General features: G+C 32.4%; 6 protein-coding genes across 6 annotated transcripts in view; 3 read left to right on the forward strand and 3 right to left on the reverse strand.

The window, feature by feature from the left end:
- Nucleotides 1–33: 33 nt before the first annotated feature.
- Nucleotides 34–2,400, reverse strand: LOC149480585 (carboxypeptidase B-like). The gene is made up of 6 exons (XM_089706555.1): nucleotides 2,256–2,400; nucleotides 1,540–1,749; nucleotides 1,352–1,451; nucleotides 948–1,259; nucleotides 489–759; nucleotides 34–359 (listed from the first exon to the last, which is right to left on the reverse strand). Exons 1-6 carry the CDS (start codon nucleotides 2,324–2,326, stop codon nucleotides 52–54), a joined length of 1,272 nt encoding a protein of 423 aa, XP_089562681.1. The 5' UTR covers nucleotides 2,327–2,400; the 3' UTR covers nucleotides 34–51.
- Nucleotides 2,401–3,305: 905 nt separating this feature from the next.
- LOC149480586 (uncharacterized) lies at nucleotides 3,306–6,238 on the reverse strand. The gene is made up of 4 exons (XM_089706554.1): nucleotides 5,994–6,238; nucleotides 4,774–4,908; nucleotides 4,400–4,549; nucleotides 3,306–4,315 (listed from the first exon to the last, which is right to left on the reverse strand). The coding sequence occupies exons 1-4, from the start codon at nucleotides 6,217–6,219 to the stop codon at nucleotides 3,426–3,428; spliced, it is 1,401 nt and encodes a 466-aa protein (XP_089562680.1). The 5' UTR covers nucleotides 6,220–6,238; the 3' UTR covers nucleotides 3,306–3,425.
- Nucleotides 6,239–8,281: 2,043 nt separating this feature from the next.
- On the forward strand, nucleotides 8,282–10,019 carry mRpL40 (mitochondrial ribosomal protein L40). The gene is made up of 5 exons (XM_089706431.1): nucleotides 8,282–8,437; nucleotides 8,527–8,616; nucleotides 9,057–9,227; nucleotides 9,378–9,576; nucleotides 9,841–10,019. The coding sequence occupies exons 1-5, from the start codon at nucleotides 8,403–8,405 to the stop codon at nucleotides 9,955–9,957; spliced, it is 612 nt and encodes a 203-aa protein (XP_089562557.1). The 5' UTR covers nucleotides 8,282–8,402; the 3' UTR covers nucleotides 9,958–10,019.
- Nucleotides 10,020–10,699: 680 nt separating this feature from the next.
- On the forward strand, nucleotides 10,700–11,570 carry LOC149480588 (uncharacterized). The gene has a single exon (XM_089706981.1). The coding sequence runs from the start codon at nucleotides 10,764–10,766 to the stop codon at nucleotides 11,568–11,570; it is 807 nt and encodes a 268-aa protein (XP_089563107.1). The 5' UTR covers nucleotides 10,700–10,763.
- Nucleotides 11,571–14,910: 3,340 nt separating this feature from the next.
- LOC149480589 (uncharacterized) overlaps nucleotides 14,911–24,659 on the forward strand; it is a 40,580-nt gene continuing 30,831 nt past the window's right edge. The window contains exon 1 of the mRNA XM_089706971.1: nucleotides 14,911–15,102. Within this exon, the coding sequence (XP_089563097.1) occupies nucleotides 15,101–15,102 (2 nt within the window). The 5' untranslated portion in view covers nucleotides 14,911–15,100. The remainder of the gene's footprint in view (nucleotides 15,103–24,659) is intronic.
- Nucleotides 18,896–19,802, reverse strand: LOC149480590 (uncharacterized). Its single transcript, XM_089706340.1, has one exon. It carries the CDS (start codon nucleotides 19,800–19,802, stop codon nucleotides 19,077–19,079), a length of 726 nt encoding a protein of 241 aa, XP_089562466.1. The 3' UTR covers nucleotides 18,896–19,076.

Here is a 24,659-nt window from a genome sequence, read left to right on the forward strand (position 1 = left end):
AACACGTTATAAAGAACATATTTATTTGTACAAATTAATAATTATTATCGATTAACCATAATATTTGAGCATTGAACGCGCTCCAGCGACGAAACCAGCATAAGTTTCAGTGACAATTTGTTTGATGTATTCTGGAGGTACGATGAAGCCATATTCATAACCAGGGAGTTCCAGGGTGTACGTTAGGGGAATGCCAACTGCACGAGTCCAATCTCTTGATGTTCCAGTAGTGAAATATAACACTTGAGCTGCATTTCCTACGACGTATCTATCAGCTTTCTCCAGTTTCAGTTTGTCAATAGCTTGTGCCATTTCGACACCAACTACTTGCAGAATTAGACCATTCGAAGGTAAGGTACCTATAATAATATTTTGTACGTAATTAAATAAACATAGGAATATTTTTTTAACATATTGATAAATATAATAAATAATTAAGTATGTAAGGAGAAAGAGAAAGAAAATAATAAATTAGTAGGTAATCGTACCATTATTTCCCCAAGCATACAGGAACATGTTGCCATAACTGTGAACGGAAATGTACATTGGGATTCTATTCAAGTGTGTCAAAATAGTATCTCTTATTATTCTGATTTCTGGTTCAGAGAACGGAGTGGGTCCTTCGTATACGATTGTACAGGGATCTGCGCTGGCTGCACTGGTTCCGAAGTAGTGATCGAAGTTACGGTTGCCATCAACACCTGGGCATTCTGCGCTGCCTTCGTGGCCCATTGAACGTGTTTTACGCCACATGCGATCCTGTAAAATATATTGAATGTATTTATGGTTAAAGAAAATTTTACAATATTGTATTTCCGCTATATTTGTAGTATTTTTCAGAAAAATTAAATATCGTAACTGTTTATATTTTGAACCCACTATTAAGAGCTGAAGTGGGCCAGCAAATGTACCTATTTATGTAACATAATAAATGAAAAATCATTTACTTCTTTCATGGAGTATTCGTATCCATCAGGATTGGCCATAGGTATGATTATCCAGTCAATGTTTTCGACTAAATCTCTGTCTGTGACGTCAACAACTAATTTGTGGATGAGGTAGAGAGCCACAGGTGGTGTCACCCATTCCCTGGCGTGCACTGCAGCATCAATAACAATAACGGGTTTCCTCAGATTCTCGAAACGTGTGGTGGAAATTCGCACGGTTTTGATCTGTTTTCCTTCGTAACTTAAACCCGCGTTTATGACTGTTACAACGTCAGGATATTTCTCAGCGAGACTGTCCAAATAGTCATTGATCTGAAAGTTTATATTTGAACAATTAATAAATAATAACTTAATAAGACATTTTTTACGGTTATTATTCAAGTAAATTCAAATTAAAACTTTACCTCTTGGTATCCATAGTATTGTTCCCACGACATTGAACTGTTATCGCTCTTTGTTCTGGATTTGAGACTATTAATTTTGGTTTCTTCATGACGAATAATGCTACAAATCAATGATTTTTTTTAGATATGTTCAGTTTATTCTTTGGGAAAAATTACGTAGTTAAATATGTACCAAGATAGGTGCTTACTCTGCTAAATTGTTGGCAACTAATTGGTAGTGCATATTTTGGTTTTCAAAGTATTTAAGCCAGCCATTTCTTTCTTGAGGTGACAATCTCAAGAGAACTTCTAGTTGACCGGTTCCTGAGGAGACTGCTGGTTTTATTGAGAGAAAGTCAAGCTTGGCTTCTAAGGCAGCAAACTCATTTGATGGTCCCGATACACGATAAAGTTGGTGCCTATGTGAAAATAAATTTTTAAAGAAAACAAGTTTTATAGATGAAAATAATTTTGGTCGTTTTGCTATAACTATAGAATATGTGTGAGATGTGTAATGTGATGAGTAATCAATAAGATATATGAATCGGTATAAATAACGTTTAAATACTATATTTATTTAGTATTCTGAAGCGATAGTGACAAAAATATACCGTTATTTTATTACTCAGAGATGAGAAACGAAAAAAAAAAATTGTTTATGTTTATCAGTTTAGGATTAAGCACTTAACGATTTAATATATCAAATTAATAATGATAACGGTACTTTTATTTTATTTAAAAAATAGCTTACATAGTGCTTTTTGCATAACAATATAGAAGTGAAGAGCTATGATGTACGTAGGCAGCTGTACCTACGTGTATGTTGAGGTTCACATAAAAAAATACAACTTCACATTATATCATATTATGCTGTAGGATATTTATGTGTAAAGAAGGAATTAAAGAAATTGGTAAAGATATTTACCCTTCATATTTTTCATGGTGTCCAAAAACAGATCCCGCGAGCAGTAAAATACATATCACTAGTCGAGCCATCCTTGAGTACTAAATGGTTAATAAATTATTTTATTAACTAGGTACATATGTTTCGAGTATAATCTATTGTGGATTAACTTTATCAAATATATATAATCAGCAGAAGGATTAAATAAATAAAGTCATAAATAGAACATTTTATACCTATGCCCACTGTTGTTGGGCTAATGTAACTATTTGTTTTTGAAGTTGTAGCCGATGTTTGTTTAGATAAATAGCAATTTAGTATACTTATAAACAGTAAGGAAATCTATCGAAGCAATAGCTAGCCTTCTCTGTAAAATATTGGATAGATTGATTAAATTATGGCTATTTCTTACTTCCTTCGAGCAAATACTGCTTAACCGCTTTGCATAAAGTGTAATAGGTACCTTCGGTTATTACCTGTCTACATAGGCATGAATAACCTTTTTTTCACATGAAGCCAATTAAGTATCTTCCGATAACTTGTCTTAGAAACGCGGAAAGTAACACGTTTTATTATCCGTCTCAATTAAAAGTATTTTTACTTTTGCAAAAGTCAATGATTTCCAAGTAGGACACATGACACATCTCATTCTTTAGGCAACAAAAGAAACCTACACCATCATAGCGAGTTAGCTTCATTCGTATCCGTTGCGAGAGTAAGTTCTTTTAAAACTTTTACAGAAAAACAGGAAATATATGGGCGTAGTTACGAGAATGAATGATGGAATGGTAACACGACAAATAAGAGACATATTTTTTGAATAATGTTTTAAACACTAATAAGGAAAGATTTTATAGGCTTATTAACTCAAAAGTCAAGGGGTCAACGTTAGGCCACGTGAGGCTACATTACGTGCAACGATTGAATAAATAAGCATTCATGTTTCCACTAAAAACAAAAGTCCCTATAGCTACCTAGTTACGAATCTTGAAAAGCAGCGGTGCATCATTTGGTGAAAATTTTATCAAGTTTATGGCCAGAAATAAAACTCGGTGTAGTTTCGTTGCTAGTTTAATTATAAACAATAATAAATTATAAATCTTGTCTAATTATTTTTTTAATAAAATAAGAGAGCTCTTTTAAATATCTGAAGTTATGTTAATATGTTATAAATTATAATATATAGAGTTGTTAACTTTTTCGACAAAATATGTACACATATCGTTTCAAGTATGTCTGAATATTTCTTTGAAACCCTTTATGCCACCAAACATAGATCATAGGATTAAGAATACTATTTAAAAATGCCAACGCTGCAATCGGACCTCCTAGCATAATGCGGAGGTTGAAACATTTTTGATTTGTCAGTTTATCTTCACAGAAGGCATAAAATATGACCGTTATGAAAAAAGGCATCCATGTAAATACAAAGCTTCCAGTAGTTAGCATTACAATGATGATGGCTCTCCATTTCGTAGCGTCTCTAGGTTTAGATGCATTTTTTACTTTCTTATCATTTTTATCTACTTTGTTATCAAGCTCTTGATTAATTGTAAAGCTACTCTCCTCAATGACACTTATATCAGTTGAACATAAACTATTGCCGGATTCATATTTATTTTCATTATATTGCATTTTATTATTTGTAATAGGAACTTTATTTTCAATGTTAAGTTCATCGTTACTTCTCGATTTAGTCCTCAATTCGGAAACTCTTTGTTTTTCAGTTCCTGTATTATTGCTTGCATGAAATGATGAACTCCTTTTTAATTTTTGGGTTTTATTTCGTGGTCGTTTAACAGATTGAGTATTTTGTTTCATATTTCCGTTTCCTCTATAGATTCGTAAAGCTGGTTTAGTATTGGATCTCGACGGTATAACCGATGCATTGATTTCTTTCACCTTTCTTAATGCTCGAATTAGAATAATGGTGTACAGAACAGCGACGACAATAATTGGCACGATACTCAAGATAGAATTCAGTAGAATTAGTTGCTTTGGAAAAAGAGCAATATAATAACATTTTGAATTGAATTCTTGATTAATCCAGCCAGTTATTGGCAAAAATCCCAAAGTAATACCTGAAAATAAGCCAGAAGATAAAGTAACCTTTTGCGTAGGTATAATAAGTAAATATAAAAAGAGAAACTAGATGATATTATTACCAATGATCCAAATGAATATGATACAGATGCGAACTTTCGTAGTGTTAACCCAACGTTGGTAATACAGTCCATGTAAGATGTAGATGTAACGATCAACTGCAATGAAGCCGACGCTGAATATTGAAACCATGGCTGGGCATACAAGCATACCTGTTGAAATAATAAGAATTTAATAGGTAACTAAAAAGTTTTTTACGTTGTAAAGCTTTTTGGTAAGATATTATATATCGGGCCTTATCATAACCATGCTTATTTCCAGATGGCAAAGTTATTAGGTGTCTATCTAATAAATTTTTTTTTTCATTTTCGAGGATATTCTGAGAACGTGATTAGAGGGTGTTTAATTAATAAGAGATAAATAAGAAGGTACTTACCTATTTGTAAAATACATAATGGACTTGAGTTTATAGGAATTTCAAAAATAGCCCCAATGATCATTGATATTCCGATGATGGTATCAGCAAGCGAAACATTTCCGAGTAATAAATAAGTGCTTTTTGTTTGCTGACCTGTTAAAAAATAATAATTAATGCCGACAAAAATTCTTATTTTGCAATTGTAGGTAACTACCTATATATTTTCTGATGTGAAATAAGTACAAAGTATTAAAACATATTTTGTAGGGGTTTAAAAGTATAGAAACATTAATTTGGGATGATTTTGTTGTAAAATAAATCAACGGATATAATTAAACCGAAAAAGCGAAGCGACGACAAGCGACTTGCAAGCTAGAGTCGAATGTGCGGAAAATAACTACTTTCGACTGTCGACACCTACTTCAAGAATATTGTTGAAATTTATATAGGTACTGACTACTATGTCTACATTAGTTTAACAACAACCAAAATAATAATAGCTTATTCTTAATTAAAAATCGTAAAAACGAATAGATAATTAAATCATGCGGCGGAAAGAGATTCGCAAGATCAGTTAATCACAATAGGAAATTAAATGAGGCATGTAGTTTTTTTGTTTTATGTTTGTATAAGAGTCGAATTACCAATTTTAAAAGATAAAATATGTAGGTACCTATATAGAATGAATTAAAATGATCGCTGCAATTAAGATGTGATTTGAGAATCTAAGACAATTATGCGCCTAATTAGGTAATTTTCCTAATAATGGAATTGCACTAATACAATTTTTAAATTCTTATTGTTATTGCCTCCGGTTGAGAAATATTTTGTTCAAAAATTCTCATTTTAATAATTTATAATTAAAGAAAAATAATGTCCTAGTTAATATGAATTTTATTTCATCACGAATGATGATGAAATAAAATCTAATTTGTTTGTATGAAATGTAGGATTTAATTAATGCAATACGTTTAGTACCCATAACCTTCACACTTCTTATGTATATTAGAATATAATAAGTATTTTATAGTATACATGACATGTTTAAGATAATATATTCATGAACCTTCGTGGTACGTAGAACATATTGTATTACAGCCTCAAATGTAGGTAAGTGATAATCATAACAATAAATATAAATATAATGAGAAACATTTTGTTAGTCACGTTTTATAAGTATTAAAAATAAATAATATTTTATTTTTGTTGGATAGGATAGTTCCGAAAGCATACGGTACCTTTTTTAAGAATTAAACCACTGGACACAACAACTGTTATATTGCTTAAGAAAATAAGAACACCAAGTGCACAAGCTACAGGTTTGTACTCCAAGTATTGTTCGTGTTCTTTTAATTTAAAAGCCTCCAAAAGATCGGTGGAGTTAGATAGCACATCACTTTGATTATTTGATAAAGGTTCACTTAATTTAAATGTCACATTATAACTGTTAGTCTTTGGATCCATAGCGCTAATAAAAACTTGTGGTTTCTAAGTAAATTAACGGAGTAATGGTGTATGTCAATACTACCGGTTACTATGTGAAGGACTAGCCCAAGACAAATATTGCGCATCTTGAGGAAAAGTTGATGAATTTAGCATATTGTTTATAATGATGAGAGATTTTGGAGTTCTTTCAGTGAACATCAAATATTTTTTGTTTATTGTTGAAATACATATAAATTGCTTTGAAAAGAACAAAATATAACATTGGACCACAATTAAGCGAAACCATTTGATGAACGAATGATTTAATAACGATAAACAAAATATAATATATCCATAAACATAATTAAATAATACCTAATAATACAGTTTGTCTTATTTTTAGAAGAATGTACGCACAAAATGATAGTTTACCTTTCAGAAGTCAGAATCCCTACCTGTATTAATACCTATGTACCTATGACATCTGACTAGGATCTATTATGTAGGTAATAATAATATTTTTTCTTATGATAGAGTTTCATTTTTGTAGATATATTTTCCTAGGGAACCAACATCAAGTAAAGCGATTTAAAATAGTAAATTCGCTGTGTAATATTGAGATAATGATGAAGCCCAAGTAAACTGACTTGAATACAAATTATTCTCCTTTTATATTTATATTCGGACCTTATCTCGGGAATCCCAATTTGGCTCATATATATTATGTAATACCTAAGCATATACATGCGGTCTATATTATACAGGGTGTCCCACCGTCGGTATTCTAAGCTCAATGGAGGTTATAGTTTTGCATACGCTGAGTACGTAAAAAATCCTACTTAAAAAATTCCAGATGCATTTTTTTTTCAAATAGATGAATTCTTAAAACTCTTTGTATACACCCCTAACAAGCAACCCGCCCAACTTTGCCACCTGCACGTGAGCTATCGTTTAAGATTATGTTTACATAGACAAAATGCTCATATTAACGAAGCGTTATATGCCGGCTGCGCGAAGCTAGAGTTGAAAACATGAATTTTAAGGAAAAATTTAGCAAAAAATTTTTGGCGCGATTTTGTTGTTTAAGTATTTTTTACGTGATCAGTTTATGCAAAACTACAAGTTCCTTCGCGCTTAGTATACCAATAGTGGGACACCCTGTATATATAATATTCCTATTAGGTACGTATCACATTGATATTGTACCTACCGACAACGACCTATGAGGGGAAAAAATTAATAAGTATGTTATAGTTTCATCTATTTCTTATAGCGTTAAATTTAATAAATGTACAGTGCCTTACTAATTACAGTAGGTACTTATTTTGAATAATAGTTGTAATATCGTGTATCGTGTTAAAGTACGCAGAAAGATGATAGAAGGATAAAAATCTATATGGTCATTATTAGGACAGGTAATTAATCAATTTATTGCATTGTACATTAATTATGGATACGTTACATATTTGAGTATTACAAATTGCTTATATTTTTAATGTGTGTAATGGTGTGAATTAAACATACATATGAACTTTTTCTTAAATTTTTAACTACGGCAGAACATTTGAAGGCATTTTGGCGTAGGTACCTATGTACCTATAGCAGTCAGTAGTATTAATAATAATAATTATGATAAGTGTAATTTAGTGTTTATAATAATTAATTTAATACGATCCAATCAATGAAAAGTTCTTGGGCCCGTAAAGGGATTAGCGATGGCCATGTACGGTCTATCTAATCGATTTGTATTGATAATAAACTGCATTCTTGCGTATAAAATTATTATGCTACGTTAAAAAAATCCTTAGATACGTGTAAATTTTGATCAAATCAATCTTGTAAAAAGAGAATAAATAGCGCTAACCGTCTATGTATTAAGTTTCCGCTGATCATGTAATTCTCTAAAAATTGCGAATGTACTGTAAATGCTAATGTCACGCTAAAAATTCATAATAATACATGAATTATTTTCTAATTGCTCGGCATTTACCGCATAATCCTTTTAAGGAATATTATACAATTTTACTGTGTATAATGGATCTCTGATTAAATTTACTTACTTACTCTGTGACTGTCAGTACAGTCAGTTTCAAACTTTAATTGTCAATGTCAAATGTCACTTGACTGTTATGTTTTCATAATATGGTTCTGAAAGAAATAATTATTTAATAGGAAAATAAATCAGTTTTTCTTTCTATAAAACATTTTTCATCAAGTTGAAAATGTTACATTTATCCTTTATCAAACAATTTTCACGGTATTACATAAGTTTTTATTTATAACCTGTAACGACACATACATTACATTTTGTAAAATATATTCAATATATAAAACCAATTATTTTAGGTTAGCTGTAAATGCAGTAAGAATACCAGCAAATGCTAAGAATATTAGCACTACAGCTGCAGTGCAGTTTAAGATAACTGATCAATTATGGTATGTATTATGAATTAATGGATATGTGTACTATCATATTATCAGTACTTACTAAAAAATTAAGGCTCTTATTAAACATTCCATTTGTCAATTAAATAAACTGCTTGTTGCATTGTACCAGAAGCGTAGCGTGCCTTGGCAGGGCCCCGTATAAAAATTTGTTTGGGGGCCCTTACGAAGGGTAAAGATTTCTCACAAAAGCGCACGTTGGGGGCCCCCTTGGCACGGGGGCCCCGAATAATTGATACGGCAGATACGGCGGTAGCTACGCCCCTGCATCGTACTAAGTTTCAAATTATCATTGAAAAATGTATTCAAACACACATACATTCAAATTACAATGAATATTCCTTTAACCTTCTATTGCCTTTATAATATTCTTATTTGAAAGAAGTTATTAACATTATAAAGGAAAGACAATAATTATTTCTATATTTCAGGGCTGAACCTATGAAAAAGAAAAAGAAAATGGACCCTGCTATCATCAAAGCCAGGGAAGACAGGAGAAGGAAGAAGTTAGAGAAACAAATTCGGAGATTGGAGAAAAATGCTAAACAGCTGAAACCTATTGACGAAATAGAACCACCGCTACACATCCTTGATCAATTAGGGTAAAAGTGTATTTAAATATCATTATAAATTGAAACAATTGTTTTTGTTTCTTTTAAATTTAAATGTGTTAATTTTTGTAGCATCTAGGTCATAAGTTAATTTCATATACACAAATGATAACATATTTTAAATATGTGTATGTATTATAGAAAACGAAAACGGCCAGCGTTAAATTTGACACCAGAACAAGTAGAGGCTCGGGCACTATTAAACAAAGATTGGACGAGATACAAACGCCAAGAGTACATGGCGAATATTGCACAGATTGATAGGATAATGGCTGCACAGAAACGGGCTCTTGATATGCTGTATGAAGAGTCTGAGGATTTGTACAATGAAGCTATAATGGTAATTTAATTTATGTTTGATTCCATTTAATAGAACATTTTTAGTTTACTTGTATAGTTCTTATAATTAATATATAGTGTGTATATTTTATATATAATGTAGTGTTTTGCGTCTCGGCTATACACATCATTTTTTTTTTTTATTATATAAGTTTTATCTGTAATTTGGTTTTGATATAAATGATTACTGATTTAAAAAAAATTATATAATAATAATTTAGTCTGTAATATAATCTGTTTAGTACAAAATTTAATATATTTTCAGCCTGATCTACAAATTCTTCCATACAGTGTGGAAGGCACATATGCAACTCCACCGATTAAGAATTATGACTCACCAGATGGTGAATATATAGATGTATCAAAGAAATGGGGCAATTGAAGTGCATAGATAATATTTGTAATGTAATAATTAGTAATTAAATTTAAAAATGCAAAGAAAAATGTTTATTAATCAACCCAAAAATACCATTACTTTCCATAGCATATTCTAAACCGCAGTTCAACAGGCTTATTTTCAATTTACTAAGTGGGCACACCACCACCCTGGATAGGAGACCAAGTAAAATCCTGTCGGTACTGCGCCACGTGCACGTTTTTGCACGTCTAAATGCACATTACACTACAAAACAAATCTAGCTATATTGTGACTATTCCCAATCATTTATTTTGGTGTAAGCCTCATTGTGTGCGCTGAGCTTTACTTTTTAGTTTTATATTGTAAATTAAATTATCGATAAAATATGTAATCGATTTGCATCCACGTAACTACCTGATGACTGATCCAATAATTTTCGAGTCATAAAGCTATTCAAGAGGAAAAACAATTTCATGCCTGACGAAATCCGTTAAAAAATATAAAATGAGCATTTTTATATGGCTTTAGACTTTGTTGCCAATTTTCGAAGATTTCATTTAAAAATACAACAATTATGAAAATTATGAGAGAATACAATAAAAGTTATGTCCAATACAATTTGAAAGTAAGTATTTCGAATATTAAATACAAGCCATTTATCATCATTGATTCAAATTTGATTGAAAAATCATCTTAAAACAAGTTTTGGTACCTACTGTGAACCGTGATATGTGATAACTTATAGTTAATAACTTAAGGGAATCAAATGACGTTTTTATTTATTTTTTTAATTTTCAGTGCACATAAATTCAATCATATTAGTTTCAACAATGGCAATACATTGGATGAATTGTTCAAAATGGCCAGATCCTTTAAAAGACGAGGTTGCTTACGTTGATAATCCTATAGAATCAGGATTTCCAGGACATTGGCTACCGTTAAGTGTAATAAAGAAAATGATGGAGATGCGTGTAATTACCCTCGCAACGGATACATTACAAGTGCAGCCTGCACAATCTTTACAGTATAAAGATTATATCACGATGAAGCTGAAGCTTAAAGTCACCGCAAAAGCGAAATTAGGACGAAGAACAACTGAAATGAATAGAAATGAACCGCTTATCACTAAACCAGTAATTAATCTCTCTTCAACAGAAAAAGGAAGAAAACATGATGAAACTACAGCCGTTGATTTACTATTTCCGAAAGAAAGCACGACATCAAAAGCGATAGATGAAATAACTGTATTGCAGCCAGAAACTAAATTTTTATTCGTAGATTCAGCTACACCAGAAATAAGTATAGTATCATCTAAATTATCTTTGCCGACAACTCCTTCAACTGTATCAACTACATTCCTCACTATACCGCAAACAACAACCACAACATTATCAACTACTCCTACAATAATATTAACAAAAGCTTTAACGACCACTACTTCTCCTTCAACAATAACAACCGCAGCAACTACAAGTAAATCAACAACAACAACACAATCGACGACAACAAAATCAACGACAACAATAACAACAACACAACCGACGACAACAAAACCAACAACACTAAAAACAACAAGTACAACAACAACCAAGCCAACAACTACAACAACGACTGAAACTGGTAACCCGTTTTATTAATATAGCAAAACAAATGATTTAATAATAAAACCATATGATGTAATGTTTTTAATTACATTCCTATTAGAAATTTATAGCTTATACAATATAATAATTTAACTCCTAACTTATTTTCCCTACGATGGCAAAATATCAATGACAAGTTAACTGCGCAGAGGAAATTAAAGTACGAAGTGCTAATAAAATCTGATATTTACGATCTGGTGGTTTATGATGGTTAGGGGCTGCCTCGATGACTGATAGAGTCCATTTGCAATTGATTATATGATTTCTTGTATTTTCCAAACTAGGACTTCTTTTCTTGACTGTTCTAATAACTAAACCAGACTAGCTTATAAACGGTGGTATACGGCTATCCTATTTACTTATAAAGAAGTGTCAATAATAGGATAGTGAGGGGAAAACAAACCATAAATCTTGTGCTTTGATTAGGTGACGACGGTTGACGTTATATAAGTTAAAATACCATTAAGGTAGCACGTATCCATAAGATTATTTCTCACTTATTGAAAGACAGGCAGATAAAGACAAGTAGAGGAACAGCAAATACTTGATAAAAGACAGTTAATTTGAAATATCAATATTACTGTCGTATCCCCAACTAGGTATTCAACTATTCAAATGCGTGGATTATATTATAATATACTGGATATCTCTCATTCTCTGTGCTTCACTCTGAGCTTGTTAGTTGTTACCAGTTGGTTAACTAACGCCATGAGAACTGTTGGAATGGCTGGTAGCTGTAATATATTATCTATTCATTATGTATTCATTATTCCCTATAATAAACAACCCAAACAATCCTCAATCAAATCAGTGGATTGTTTGCGAGATATCGCATCTGAGCGGAGTTAGATAGATTCCAGTTCATTAGTGATGCGCGGAACACAAAGCTAACGAGTTTGCTAGTTCCACCGAGCCAGCGTAACGCTATTGTGATTAGATAAAATACGAATGACTCGTATGTTTTGCTAATTTTCCTGGTTCATAATGTATGACATACTTTCATTTCAGAAAATATGATGTGCATGCATATTTTGTTTAAACTTTGTTATATTGTAAAAGATCATTAAAGTCTTTCCGTTCTTTATTTATTAGGAATCGACATATTAGGCTAAGATATTAGGTACCAGCTTAGGGTACCAGATTATAAAGAGGTTATAAAAATAGAGAGATTATAAAAATAGACAACTATATCTGTAGGTATAGTTGTCTATTTTTAGAATGATTTGAAAGAACTTTATGCAAGTAATAGGTGCTTTTAGAATGTCTGTTGTTAGTTGATACATAACGAAATCTCCTTATGACATATCCTATTAATATTATATACAAAAGATCTATTCTTTTTCACCCTTGCGTTTTTCCGTCCATTTTCTTGCTTGAAAGGAATTAAAATGCAAATTATAGCGCCCCTCGTAAAAGCATAGAGATGTTTCATGCATTGTAAGAAGTTGTTCAAGTGAAAAATGATGATATTTTAAAATCACTTATTGAAAACTCCTTGCATATGGATTCTATTATGAGAATTTAAGCGTTTTTTTATGAATTATATGAGGGGTGCGTCTTGTGGAGTTTTTATAGAATTGATCATTAGGAAAATATAAAAAATAATGGTAACTGCTAGGTCAGCACTTTTTTTGCTTTTTTTATTAAATGAAGGGGAAAATTTGATTGACGAGAAGATGGTTGATAAAACTAAAGTTGAGTTTGAATAAAAGAAGACTGAAAAAATACTATAGTTTCAGCATGGTTCATGAATTTGAATTTTTTGTGACAGTTTTTCACGACTCTACCATTGGTAATGTCTATCAGTGCAAACTAAGTAGGGTTTATTCTCTGTTTAATATTCAAATGCTTTTACTGTTTTTGTTTGAAATGTTATTAAAAGCATAACGAACCTTACATGTCGCAAAATAAAATAATGCAAAATTGAAAATGTTGCATTATTTTAACAATATTCAAAGTAAGTCAAGTTTATTTATTTATTTATTTCATTAAGGATCACCAACATGACATACACTGATACATAGATAAAAGCATTAAAGTAATAACAATCGTAGACATAGTGCTGTCACAATTATAGGCAACCACCACTAACAATTCATATAACATTAAATCAAAGACACACAGTCTGCAGCTAGAGCAAGTTGGCACATTTGTAAAAATTTCAACAAACGCTCATAATAATATACGCAAAAAATAATATAAAAGTATTCTTACAACGTATTCAAAAATAAATTCTGTTTGTGTAGTAGTTGCTTTGGACGGGTAATTTTAAAACATCTTCAATGAGCCTCACTTGACCTGAAAACCGCGACCATTTACAACATCTTTATTTATCTCTATGACAGTATAATGACCAAAAGTTACATAATACTGGCTTTTAAGGATTTCTAAAGCAAAATATGTAATGTTATTTGTGAATGTATAGCAGTTGTTGGTTTTTAACACTAAAAAAAGTGTTAAAAAGCGATTAAAAGATTTTATGGATAATAATTATAGGCGGCTTGTGTAATTCACCATCAGGTCACGACACATTTCCATCCTATCGTAAAAATGTTTTTTTTTTTAATCGTAGTTTACGTAAGAAGCGCAGTGGAATTATTTTGTCTTCTAAAAGCTTGATTTTTGGCCTCAGGCAGGGTGTCACAACCTTGCGGCAGATAAGCGGTGGGGTTTTAAAACATTACGTAGTTAGTAGCTCCCGACTTCGCACATGAGTAGCGTCGATCAGCAGCAGTAAGTATAAACCTCACGAATAAACCTATTAATTTTGCGACGTTTAAATAAAATCTCTATCTATTATGTATAAAAAAAAAACCTCATCAAAATCTGCTGCGTAGTTCTTAAGATCTAAACGTACATAGAGACAGATAGCGATAGTCTTTTAATCTTTAACTTGTGCAATCAACTTTTTTAGGAAATAAACAGAGATTGTATTATGTAATCATTTTGTTCATAGATGTGCGTTTGAAAAATATTGCTGCAATGTAACAAGGGTACCAAATTATCGATTTATGCTGTTAGAATGTAACATAAAATGCACTTGCATAATTAATAATTTAAGGTATCTTAACAAAGATTGTAAAAAAAATATGTATTGTTTATATTCTTCAATATTAACAAACAATCTAAAACTAAAATAAATTTTACGATACCTTTTGACTTCAATATAAAAATTGTTATCGAAACGTCGCACCGCGCTCGCTTTTTGCCTCAAGAGTGGGCAGTATAAGTGCTTTGGGGATGAACGCTGAAAGCTGATGGCTGTGGAAGTGAAAAGGGTGAACGATATATTTTATTCGCCGCTAGGCTTTACCCCTGACTGCCTAACCGATAGCTCTATCTTCGTACACACTTCAGAGTTCAGTTTCAGACTTCAGTGTGCCGTCGTCCTCCCTACAGGACGGTCGTGTGTACATGTGATCTCTACGTATTTGTGAGTGAATTAAAAATACGATGTTCTGTGATGTTAAAATATTAAGTGAGTGCGATTAGTGTGGAGCTTATGCTTTACATTCGCTATAAAAATGTAAGTTTTTATCAGAATGATTTTTATTAATTATATGTTAATTTTTTTAGTATTATAATACGGCAAATATTTAATTTTATATATTGTGTTTGTATAATAACACGTTTTTTTAGGATTTTAATATAAGTCTAAAATCTTATAAAATACAATTAATTTTAATAATATAATTTAGGTGAATATTAACTTTAAATAAATAAAAAATAAAAAACACTTTATTTGCACACACAAAACATAACAAAATCAAACAATAATAATATACACTGGAGCGGTACAAATAGGCGGCCTTATCGCTAAAAAGCGATATCTTCCAGGCAACCTTAGGATATAGGAAAAGTTAGAAGAAAATGAACAATTGGATAGTAGAAGGAGCATAGCGAAGCATTATAAAAAGTGCAAATAAAAGTAGGAAATAGTTACATAAATACAAATATTAATACATAATATAATATATATTATATATAGCGAATAAAGATAAATAAAGAAAATAACAGGATATAAGTAAGTAAGATAGATAAGAACGTATGAAACATTTAAACGTTAGTTGTGAAGATAATGCTGTTTGACCAGATACTTGAAAGAGCTGATAGATTGAGCTTTCCTGATGTTTAACGGGAGCGAGTTCCACAACCTTACAGCTTGCACGGTAAAGGAAGCATCGTAAAAACGAGTTTTGTGAGCGGGCATGCGAAGCGTAAGGTTGTCCAAGGAGCGTAGATCGAGTTCATGGGAAGAGCCCAAGAACACGAATCTATTTTTAAGGTAGGATGGGGATCTAGGATCAAAAAGGATATTGTACAGGAGGGAAAGGATGTGAGTATTCCGGCGAAGTCGGATGGGCAGCCAATTGAGTTTCGAGCGATATTCTGAGATATGATCATATTTGCGCAAGCCAAAGATGAACCTGATAGCAAAATTTTGAAGTCGTTCTAATTTGTTAAGTAGCTCCTCATTAAGGTCTGGAAAGCATGCATCACCATAATCAAGGATAGAAAGCAACAAAGACTGCGCCAAAACAGTTTTCGTAGGAACAGGTAAAAAGTTGCGCAATCGACGTAAAGATGACGTAACGCCAAAAACCTTACGGCTTACTTGTTTTATGTGTTCGGTCCAGGATAGGGTTTGATCGATATAAATACCAAGGTTTTTAACCGATGTACTATATGGAACTGGGACTCCATCGATCGAAATAAGAGTTAAATCCGGAAAAGAAATCTTAGAAAGCAAATAAGAACTGCCTAAAATAATAACTTGAGTCTTTCCAGGATTTAATGTGAGACCATAAGCATGAGTCCAGTCGACAATGGATTGAAGGTCAGTGTTGATGCGAGTAATCGCTTCTTCAAGATTTTCCATTGACGAATGGGTGTAAATTTGTAGATCGTCTGCGTACAGATGGTAGAGAGAGGAAAGTTTAGAAGAAATAGAGTTAATGAAGATACTAAAAAGGAGGGGTGACAACACGCCGCCTTGAGGGACGCCAGCAGAAACATCACACCATGAGGAATAGGATTCATCCACCCGGACGCGCTGCCGACGACCCTGCAAGTAACTACGAAACCAACCAACCACCGCAGGAGATACGTTAAGAGAACTAAGCAAAGCTAACAGGATATCAAAGTCAACGGTGTTGAAGGCATTGGAAAAATCGAGGAGAGCAAGGATAGTTAGCTGCTTATTGTCCATTGCCATACGAATATCCTCTGTAACTTTGACAAGAGCAGTGACCGTGCTATGGCCCGTACGAAAACCAGATTGTAAAGGATCTAGAAGGGAATTATAGTTAAGAAAGGAGCACAGCTGTTGTTGCACTAGCCTTTCAAGAACTTTAGATAGGAATGGTAGGATGGAAATAGGGCGATAATCGGAGAAATTGGATGGATTGTTTTTTTTAGGGAGTGGAATGATGAATGCATCTTTCCAGATCTGGGGAAAAGAACTCGAAGATAGGGAGAAATTAAGGATGTGTGTGAGGATGGGAAGGATAATATCAAGAATGGGCAGAATCATAGCACGGCCTATACCATCACAGCCGAGAGCATTCGAAGCGATGGCCAATGTATTCTTCTTAACGTCACTGGCAGTGAAAGGTACAAGAATGAACGGAGGAGAGTCAGGAGTTTGCATGGTAGAAAGAAGAGAAATGGTATCAGTTTTAGTGTTACAGTCCAGAGTAGACTTTGACGAGGAGAAATGTTTGTTAATAAGATCTAAATTAATATTTACAGGAAAGGAGATATTCTGAGATTTACCAACTCCAAGTGTTTTTAAAAATTTCCAAGTGTCTGCAGTGTTGCCGCTCTCAACGGATTTGTGAATGTGGCGTCGTTGTGCATCTCTACACATCGTATTGCAGCGATTGCGAATTGCTTTATATTTTTCACGATTGGAGTCCGAGTTATTCAGTTTAAATTTGGCTTTCGCCAGATTTTTCTTGTGAACAATAGATCTAAGTTCATCTGTCAACCAAGGAGCTGGAACATGCTTCATTTTAACTGCTTTAATTGGCGCATGAGTATCGTACAGTTTAGTAAGTAGTAAATTAAAGGCTGCAACTTTGGAGTCTATACAATTGGCAGATGAGACAGGTGACCAATCGATTTTTTGAGCATCATCACACAGACGCTCAACGTCCATTCCACGGAAACTGCGCTGTAACAATACTTTGTGCTTTCTTTTGGGAGGACGAACACGATAAGAAAGGAAGACAAGGTCGTGGTAAGAAAAGGCATCGGCAGTGCACTGACCGTGCTTAGAGACAAGATTAGGAGAGGAAACAATAATCAAATCTAGGAGAGAAGGACAACAGCCAGGAGAGAAGTGAGTAGGATTAAGGGGAAGGATATTGAGGTTACAGGAGGATACGATTGTTGAAAGCTTGTCACTCCGGATGTCATTTTTAAGAAGACAGGTGTTAAAGTCTCCCATAAGAATGACATGGTCATAGAGAGGACGTAAATTCTCTAACGTTTTTTCAAACGCCGGAAAATAGTTAATAAGAAGGGAGGGGACATAGAAAACACCTAAAAGAAGTTTAGTGCAGGAAATCATGACTTCAATTAGCAAGTGTTCGGCCTCGTCGGCAGGTGGCGGTTGTGGAGATGTGCTGATAACGGTGAAAGGTAAGTCGGAGCGTAAGTATATAGCAACTCCACCACCCACCCGACCGGTACGGTCGTTACGTACCAAATTGAAGCCAGGTAAGGAGTAAGAGGTAGAGGAAAGACAAGGCTTGAGCCAGGTTTCGGAAATAAGGATAGCGTGAATGGAGTTGGAATTAAATGATGCATGCATATCGGTAAAGTGTGCCGGAATACTCTGTGCGTTGATGTGGATAACGTTAAAATTTTTTAAAACATCAGAAAAGGTAGAAGTCAAACATATATCAAGAGGTGGGCTGTCAAAACTCTGAAAACTATCATCACAACTATTATGAGCGCTTACGAAGGAATCACAGTCACTATCATTCGAAAACGAAATGGTGGACTAAATGTAATACTTATATATTAAATATTAATATATGAAAGAAATTTGTATATAATATATGTATATATATAGATAATTAATAATATCAAATATAAAAATATATATAAACTTTTCCTATACCCGCCAGCTACATAGAAAATAAAAATTCAACAAACAAGTAAATACGCAAAAACATAAAACGGAACGTACTGAAACATTACAAACGAGTCAAACTAAGTTGACATCTCCGAGGTTGACATTGATTCACTGACATTTGACATTAGACATATTACGACAAGTCAACTGTCAACACAATAATAAATCAAAACAAGAGTGACCTCTAAAAACGTGTGAAGTGTAGAAATTATATAATTAATTGAATACGGGGGTAATTTAACTTGCCGAGCGCACAGATAAAAAAGTGACACAGAAAATATATAAATTACAATTACAACAGGAAGAAAATTACAACAAAGATAAATATTATGGATACTCATATTATAAAGAAGGGCTCACTTTCGTCCGACTCTTTTGGGCCGGGTGTTACCCGAACCCTTAGACGCTGGGGCAGCACCGGATACAGTGTTTGCAGGCACAGCTGCTGGATCGCTGACGATAACGTCGAGTTCATCAGAACTTGTGACCCGGTGTCTTACACCATCGGCAGATCTCACAATAATATTTCCCTCTTGAGTCCAGCAGTTAGAAACTCCAAATTTCTTACGAGCCAACATAAATGTATCATGCCGAGATTTTGTGAGAAATTCGGAAATAGTAATTCCCGTATTTTTAAGGCAAGTCTTGGAGAACCATACCCGATCACGGACTGGCACCCGGTCAAATTTGACAACAATTGGCCTGTTTCTATCAGCTGAGTAATGGCCCAAGCGGTGGCAATGACTAAATGACTCGGCATTAACATCTGGCAGTTCAAGGTGCTCAACAATAACTTTAGCCACAAGATCAGCGGTGTTCTCCTTCTTCTCTTCGGCAATACCATGAAAGAGGAGCATCTTGCGACGAGAGCGGGTTTCCTGCTGGTCCGAGATTTTCAACAATAACTCCACTTGTGCATGTAGCGTTTTGAGTGAGGAAGTTACAAATGTGCGAAACAAATTAAAATCAGTTGTGTTCTCACCCGAAGTTGTTTCATTGTTGAGTAGCTTCCTTTCAAATTCTGCCATTTTAGTGTTGAAATTAACAGTCATCTCTGACAAAGTGTGCTTAAGTGACTCCATGGTAATAGTGATTTGAAATAAAACTTGTTAAAAAATATAATTTTAGTAGAGCAGTTAAAATTTGATGTTGCTAGGTTCACAACTACCCTCCAAAAAAAAGCTAACCAACCTAAGCTAAGCCAACTTTATAACTACATTAAAAAAATATCTTCAACTTATTATATTATTAACGGGTTTTAAAAAAAATAAATAAATGTATCATTCATTTTTAAATACGTATATGTACTTGAATTTCATATTATCGGGCCTTACCTATTAATTAATATTCCACACGTAGTAAGTTGATAACAGGGCCGGGCCTTCCTTTTCTATGCTACAGCCTCACATAATTATGCAACGATAATAATTATTGTAAATTGTTCAATATTCATGTATGTTAAACTAACGCTCTGCCCCAGCTTTACCTGTTGTAGGTAGGTACACGTTTAGCCTATTTTATTGATCACGTAAAAATACATCGCTGAAAGAATTTTTTAAATCGGTCCATTCGTTCCTTAGACTAGCGCGTTCAAACAAATAAGAAAAACCGTCAGCTTTATATTATAGATGTATGTAATATATTGACGGATGATTTATTATGACGACAAAATAATATTATTACCGGGCTTATAAATCAAGTCCTGTTTTGAGATACCTTTATAATGATGCACTCTTTTTTATGGCAAAGTGCAAAATTACGCTTTTTTAGTTGCAAGTTAAAAAGTCGATCAGCTAAACAAAAACAGGTTGAGTTAAAAGGTTTCTCTGCAAAGAGATAAGAAGAAAAACAACTGGAACGGGCGAACAAGGACGTAGGTAGGTATTTTATTTGGCAGACTGCAAAATAAAGGGCTTTAGATTTAGGTACAACTCTACCAAGCGACGTTTGCATCTCGTTGGAATGTGTTGCACCACTTCCTTCAATTATTACAATTGTACCAGAAAAGCAATTGTCAATTTTTTTAAGTAACAGCGATTCCTGTTTTGCAAACAGCTTCAGTATGAAGAAATCGACTTGAGGTTCAAACTTAGCGTGTTTGAGTTATATGTTGTTAGCTATTGTAGTTATCAGTTAATTATGCAGTTAACAATAAATTGTACTGTGAATTATAACACTTATCTGTATGCATATTTGTGGTGCAGTCTATGTACGGTTTTGATTGGAACAAAATATTTTTACTGACATAATTTTATACCTGTTGTTTTATATACTTTTACGATGAAACAATTAAAACTTTACTATTACTTAGTGGAATAAAACAACCAAGTGTAATATCACTTACTACTTAAATTAAGTTAATATGTATTATGAGATTGATTTTATTTAAAAAAAGTACATAAAATTTTAATATTTTTATAATAAAGTAAGTAATGAACGTAGATTATGAAATCCATTTCCTTGAAATGAGCAGATTCCATCCTTATTCCATCACTGCCAAGAAAATATTTTCGCGTATTCCCATAAGAAAATGAGATATAAATTGACGAAATTAATTATTCCCATAATGAGCTAAGCATTTTGATTTCATGAATTACTTTTTAAATGGAAGTGAAACATTTATGAATCAAAAATAAAATAAGTATATTATGTCTACCTATTGTAGGTATACCAATTTTGAATTTACCAAAAACTTGCACTCTATAAATTTTTATTGACATCAAGTCTCAGCTCTAATATCCGAAATAATAGGTGAATGCAGTTACACTGGGATACAGTTCTCCAAGATAACTTGAGACAATCTGTTATTATCCTCACCTTCATTAATCAACGACGGACTACGGCAAAGCCTCCTCGGTCTGTAATGTTCTTAACGTCATCGCTTGCTTATCACTAGTGTTATGGTGCATTTACATCAAACGAGCTGATGCTCATTCTAACCCCACTATATTCAAATACAAATTCTTTTAGTGTAAGCATTCTTTCATTGTTTTTAGTGCGTTCGAAAAGATTTATGCAAAGTTCTAATACTGAGTAACTCTGAATACGATCAGTTTTCGTTTACACTAAAGATCACCAAAGAATGCTCTTGCTCTAGCTCTATCTTCGTTTGATGTAAATGCACCGTTAATAAAACAAAGAATTTTGAAGGTATATTGTGCTTGTTCATTTGTATTGTTTATTGTCTTATCTAGTACTATCTGTTTGTTGATTTAACACAATTTTATTATTATCTACTTTGTTATTAGATTTCCTAGAATCTGATAATATAAATTTTATACACGTGTGTCATAATGTTGGTAGTGTTAAATATTGTTTTGGTTTTAATGAAACAGTATAGAAATTTATTTCCGTATACAATTTAATTGAAGAGTAGGTATTATATAAAACATTTTGTCGTGCCTGATAACACTCTTATATTATCTTAAAAGTTTGCTGTAGTATGGTTCTATTTTAAACTTGCAGTCAAAATAAATATGACAAAATGAAGTAATCCTTGGAATAACATAATAATACATAAAGATACAAAAAGATAATTGCAACTTATAAATACCAATGTTCTAAATAGATTTCTAGAAAATAGTAGCTCAATCTAGTCTCGATTTCTAAGTGTCACACAGTAATTTGACGACGATACTACATGCTTAAGATAATTTTCCACTCTTATATAAAATGAAATATTTCCTCTGGACTGGTGTTATAAAATGACTTGGTGGTGAAATACTAGAAGCAAGTATTAATGACACCTAGGTAGAGAAAGCGTCTCAAACTTACTTAGTCATGGTCTACATTAATCTCCTGTCTGGTTGTTCCTTATGTGTATCCTTTACTTAATACTTGAGACTTGTCTCGACTATTCTTCAGTTTTTCTTGCAAAAGTAAATGCATTTTCTTATAAATATATTACGAAAAAGTAAAATATATTTATTTAAAAGCAAAATGAGTTTGTAGTTGCACGTTTAACATACATTCGGCTTAAACAAGATTACTTACAAATGATTGCTTTAAGCTTATTATGAATGGTCGACATATTTAATATTTTATGTAACGTCGAGTGCATATTTTAAATAGATATTGCAATAAGTAGATAATCATCTTCAAGATCGCAAGATTGCTAGCGTACTAGTTTAGCGTTAAATCTATTAAATACAAGATTTGTGAATGTATATTCGTAAAAAAGTCGATGTTCACAAGGTCTATTTATCTAGGAGCCTTGCTACTCGTATAATTGGTTCATTGGTTGAAGCGCTAAAGCATAATAATAAACATAGGTAACGAGTAACGACAGAGAACTACTTTCGCCTATATTGATCAAAGAAACATATTTTAACACGTCAAAGTTTTAAGCTTTGTTTTATATTGATTAAATTCACTTGAAATTTGAAAGTCTTAATCTATATAAGTCGTAACTAATATCTATTTAATTGATATTATATATTATTTCAACAGTCTGTATTGTTGAATTTTAAATATTTGTATTTTATACATTAGTCTGTCCTGTCCTTTGTCTGTTCTTTCTATAGTTTCTCATATATTGAAAGATATAATATTAAATTCCCAAGAAATATGTTATTTATTTACTCAAATGTATTCATACATTTTTGACTTGTTTCGCCTGGAGATATTGATATAAAGTTTCATCATATTTCTATTTGCTAAGTTTATTGTTTCATATTCAAAGATGGTGATGATGGTAAGATTCATTGTTTTTCTTTTATATTATTTACAGTTAATGACTTGCAATCATTTAACATTTAAATGAAATCATTTTTTTATGCTTAAAGTATCATATATATCTACGAATATAAAAACATACCTATCTACTTAATTTCCTGAAATATGTCTTAATCATTTGTACCCAAGAAAAAGTATATAAAATTATAATATTATTATAGTAGGTATAAATACTATGATATTATTAACCTGTTAAACGAAGTTAAACAAAAACGACTGATGTTCCCCATTTGTAGGCTCGTATTTTATTCCTACTGGCTACTTTTAAAATTATTATTTTATGTGTTTTCGTTTGATCAATATACCTACTATTTAACTATAATTGAATGTAGGAAATATTAGAGTTAGCCAATAACGATTTTTTTTTCATGAAGAGAGTCAACCATTTCATCTTGTACCTATAAACTCCTTTCCTTAAAACTTGAAGAAACAAAAATGACTAAATTATCCTGCGCAACGCAGACGTAGATATTTACGACAAAACTCTTTGAAGTTCCCCGAAGCAGAATCATCAGAATCCTTCCAAGAACATTTAATTAAATGAAAAGCAACCCTGTTTACCTTTAAGCGGCTTTTTGCGTTGCTAAGTTTTACGGATTCAAAACAAAACTTTTGTATTTAATCATAAGCTAAGCTTACATTTCCTTGTTTTCCACATTATACGTTTATTTCCTTTCAAAGTATTATTTAGTCGTACAACTGTGAGTCTTTGTTTCCTTACTCTTCGCATTACATAGATATCTCCGTAAAGTAATATGGCTAAAAGAAAACAAACAAGGATTAGAATTGTAAAGCCATTGTTTATATTTGTATATTGTTTATGTATGATATCAATTATCAAACTTAAAGAACGAATTAGAACCAAAAATACTTAAGTATATAATTGACTTATTAATTGGTACGTAAAAAAATATTTATTATTTTACCTATTCAAATTTTAAACAATCCTTTAAACCTGAGCCAATTTAGTAACCGCGTATTTTCTTAAATTTATAAGGCTTTCGTTCTCTATGTATCTAAATACATTTAATCCATCATTATTGTAATTTAAGGTTGTGATTTAATTAAAAACAACGATACATACCTATTAAGCACGTCTGTATGCTTAGAAGTAATTAGCAAACATGTACATGTAGGTATACGCTAATATTTTGTTAGATATTTTCATGCCTCTTACCAAAAGGCCTAAGAATACTCGGTACTTG

This window comes from Colias philodice, chromosome 18 (assembly GCF_061535455.1).
Source record: "Colias philodice isolate Cphi_HAF_F1 chromosome 18, ilColPhil1 Martin Lab GWU primary, whole genome shotgun sequence".
NCBI classification, from domain to species: domain Eukaryota; kingdom Metazoa; phylum Arthropoda; class Insecta; order Lepidoptera; family Pieridae; genus Colias; species Colias philodice.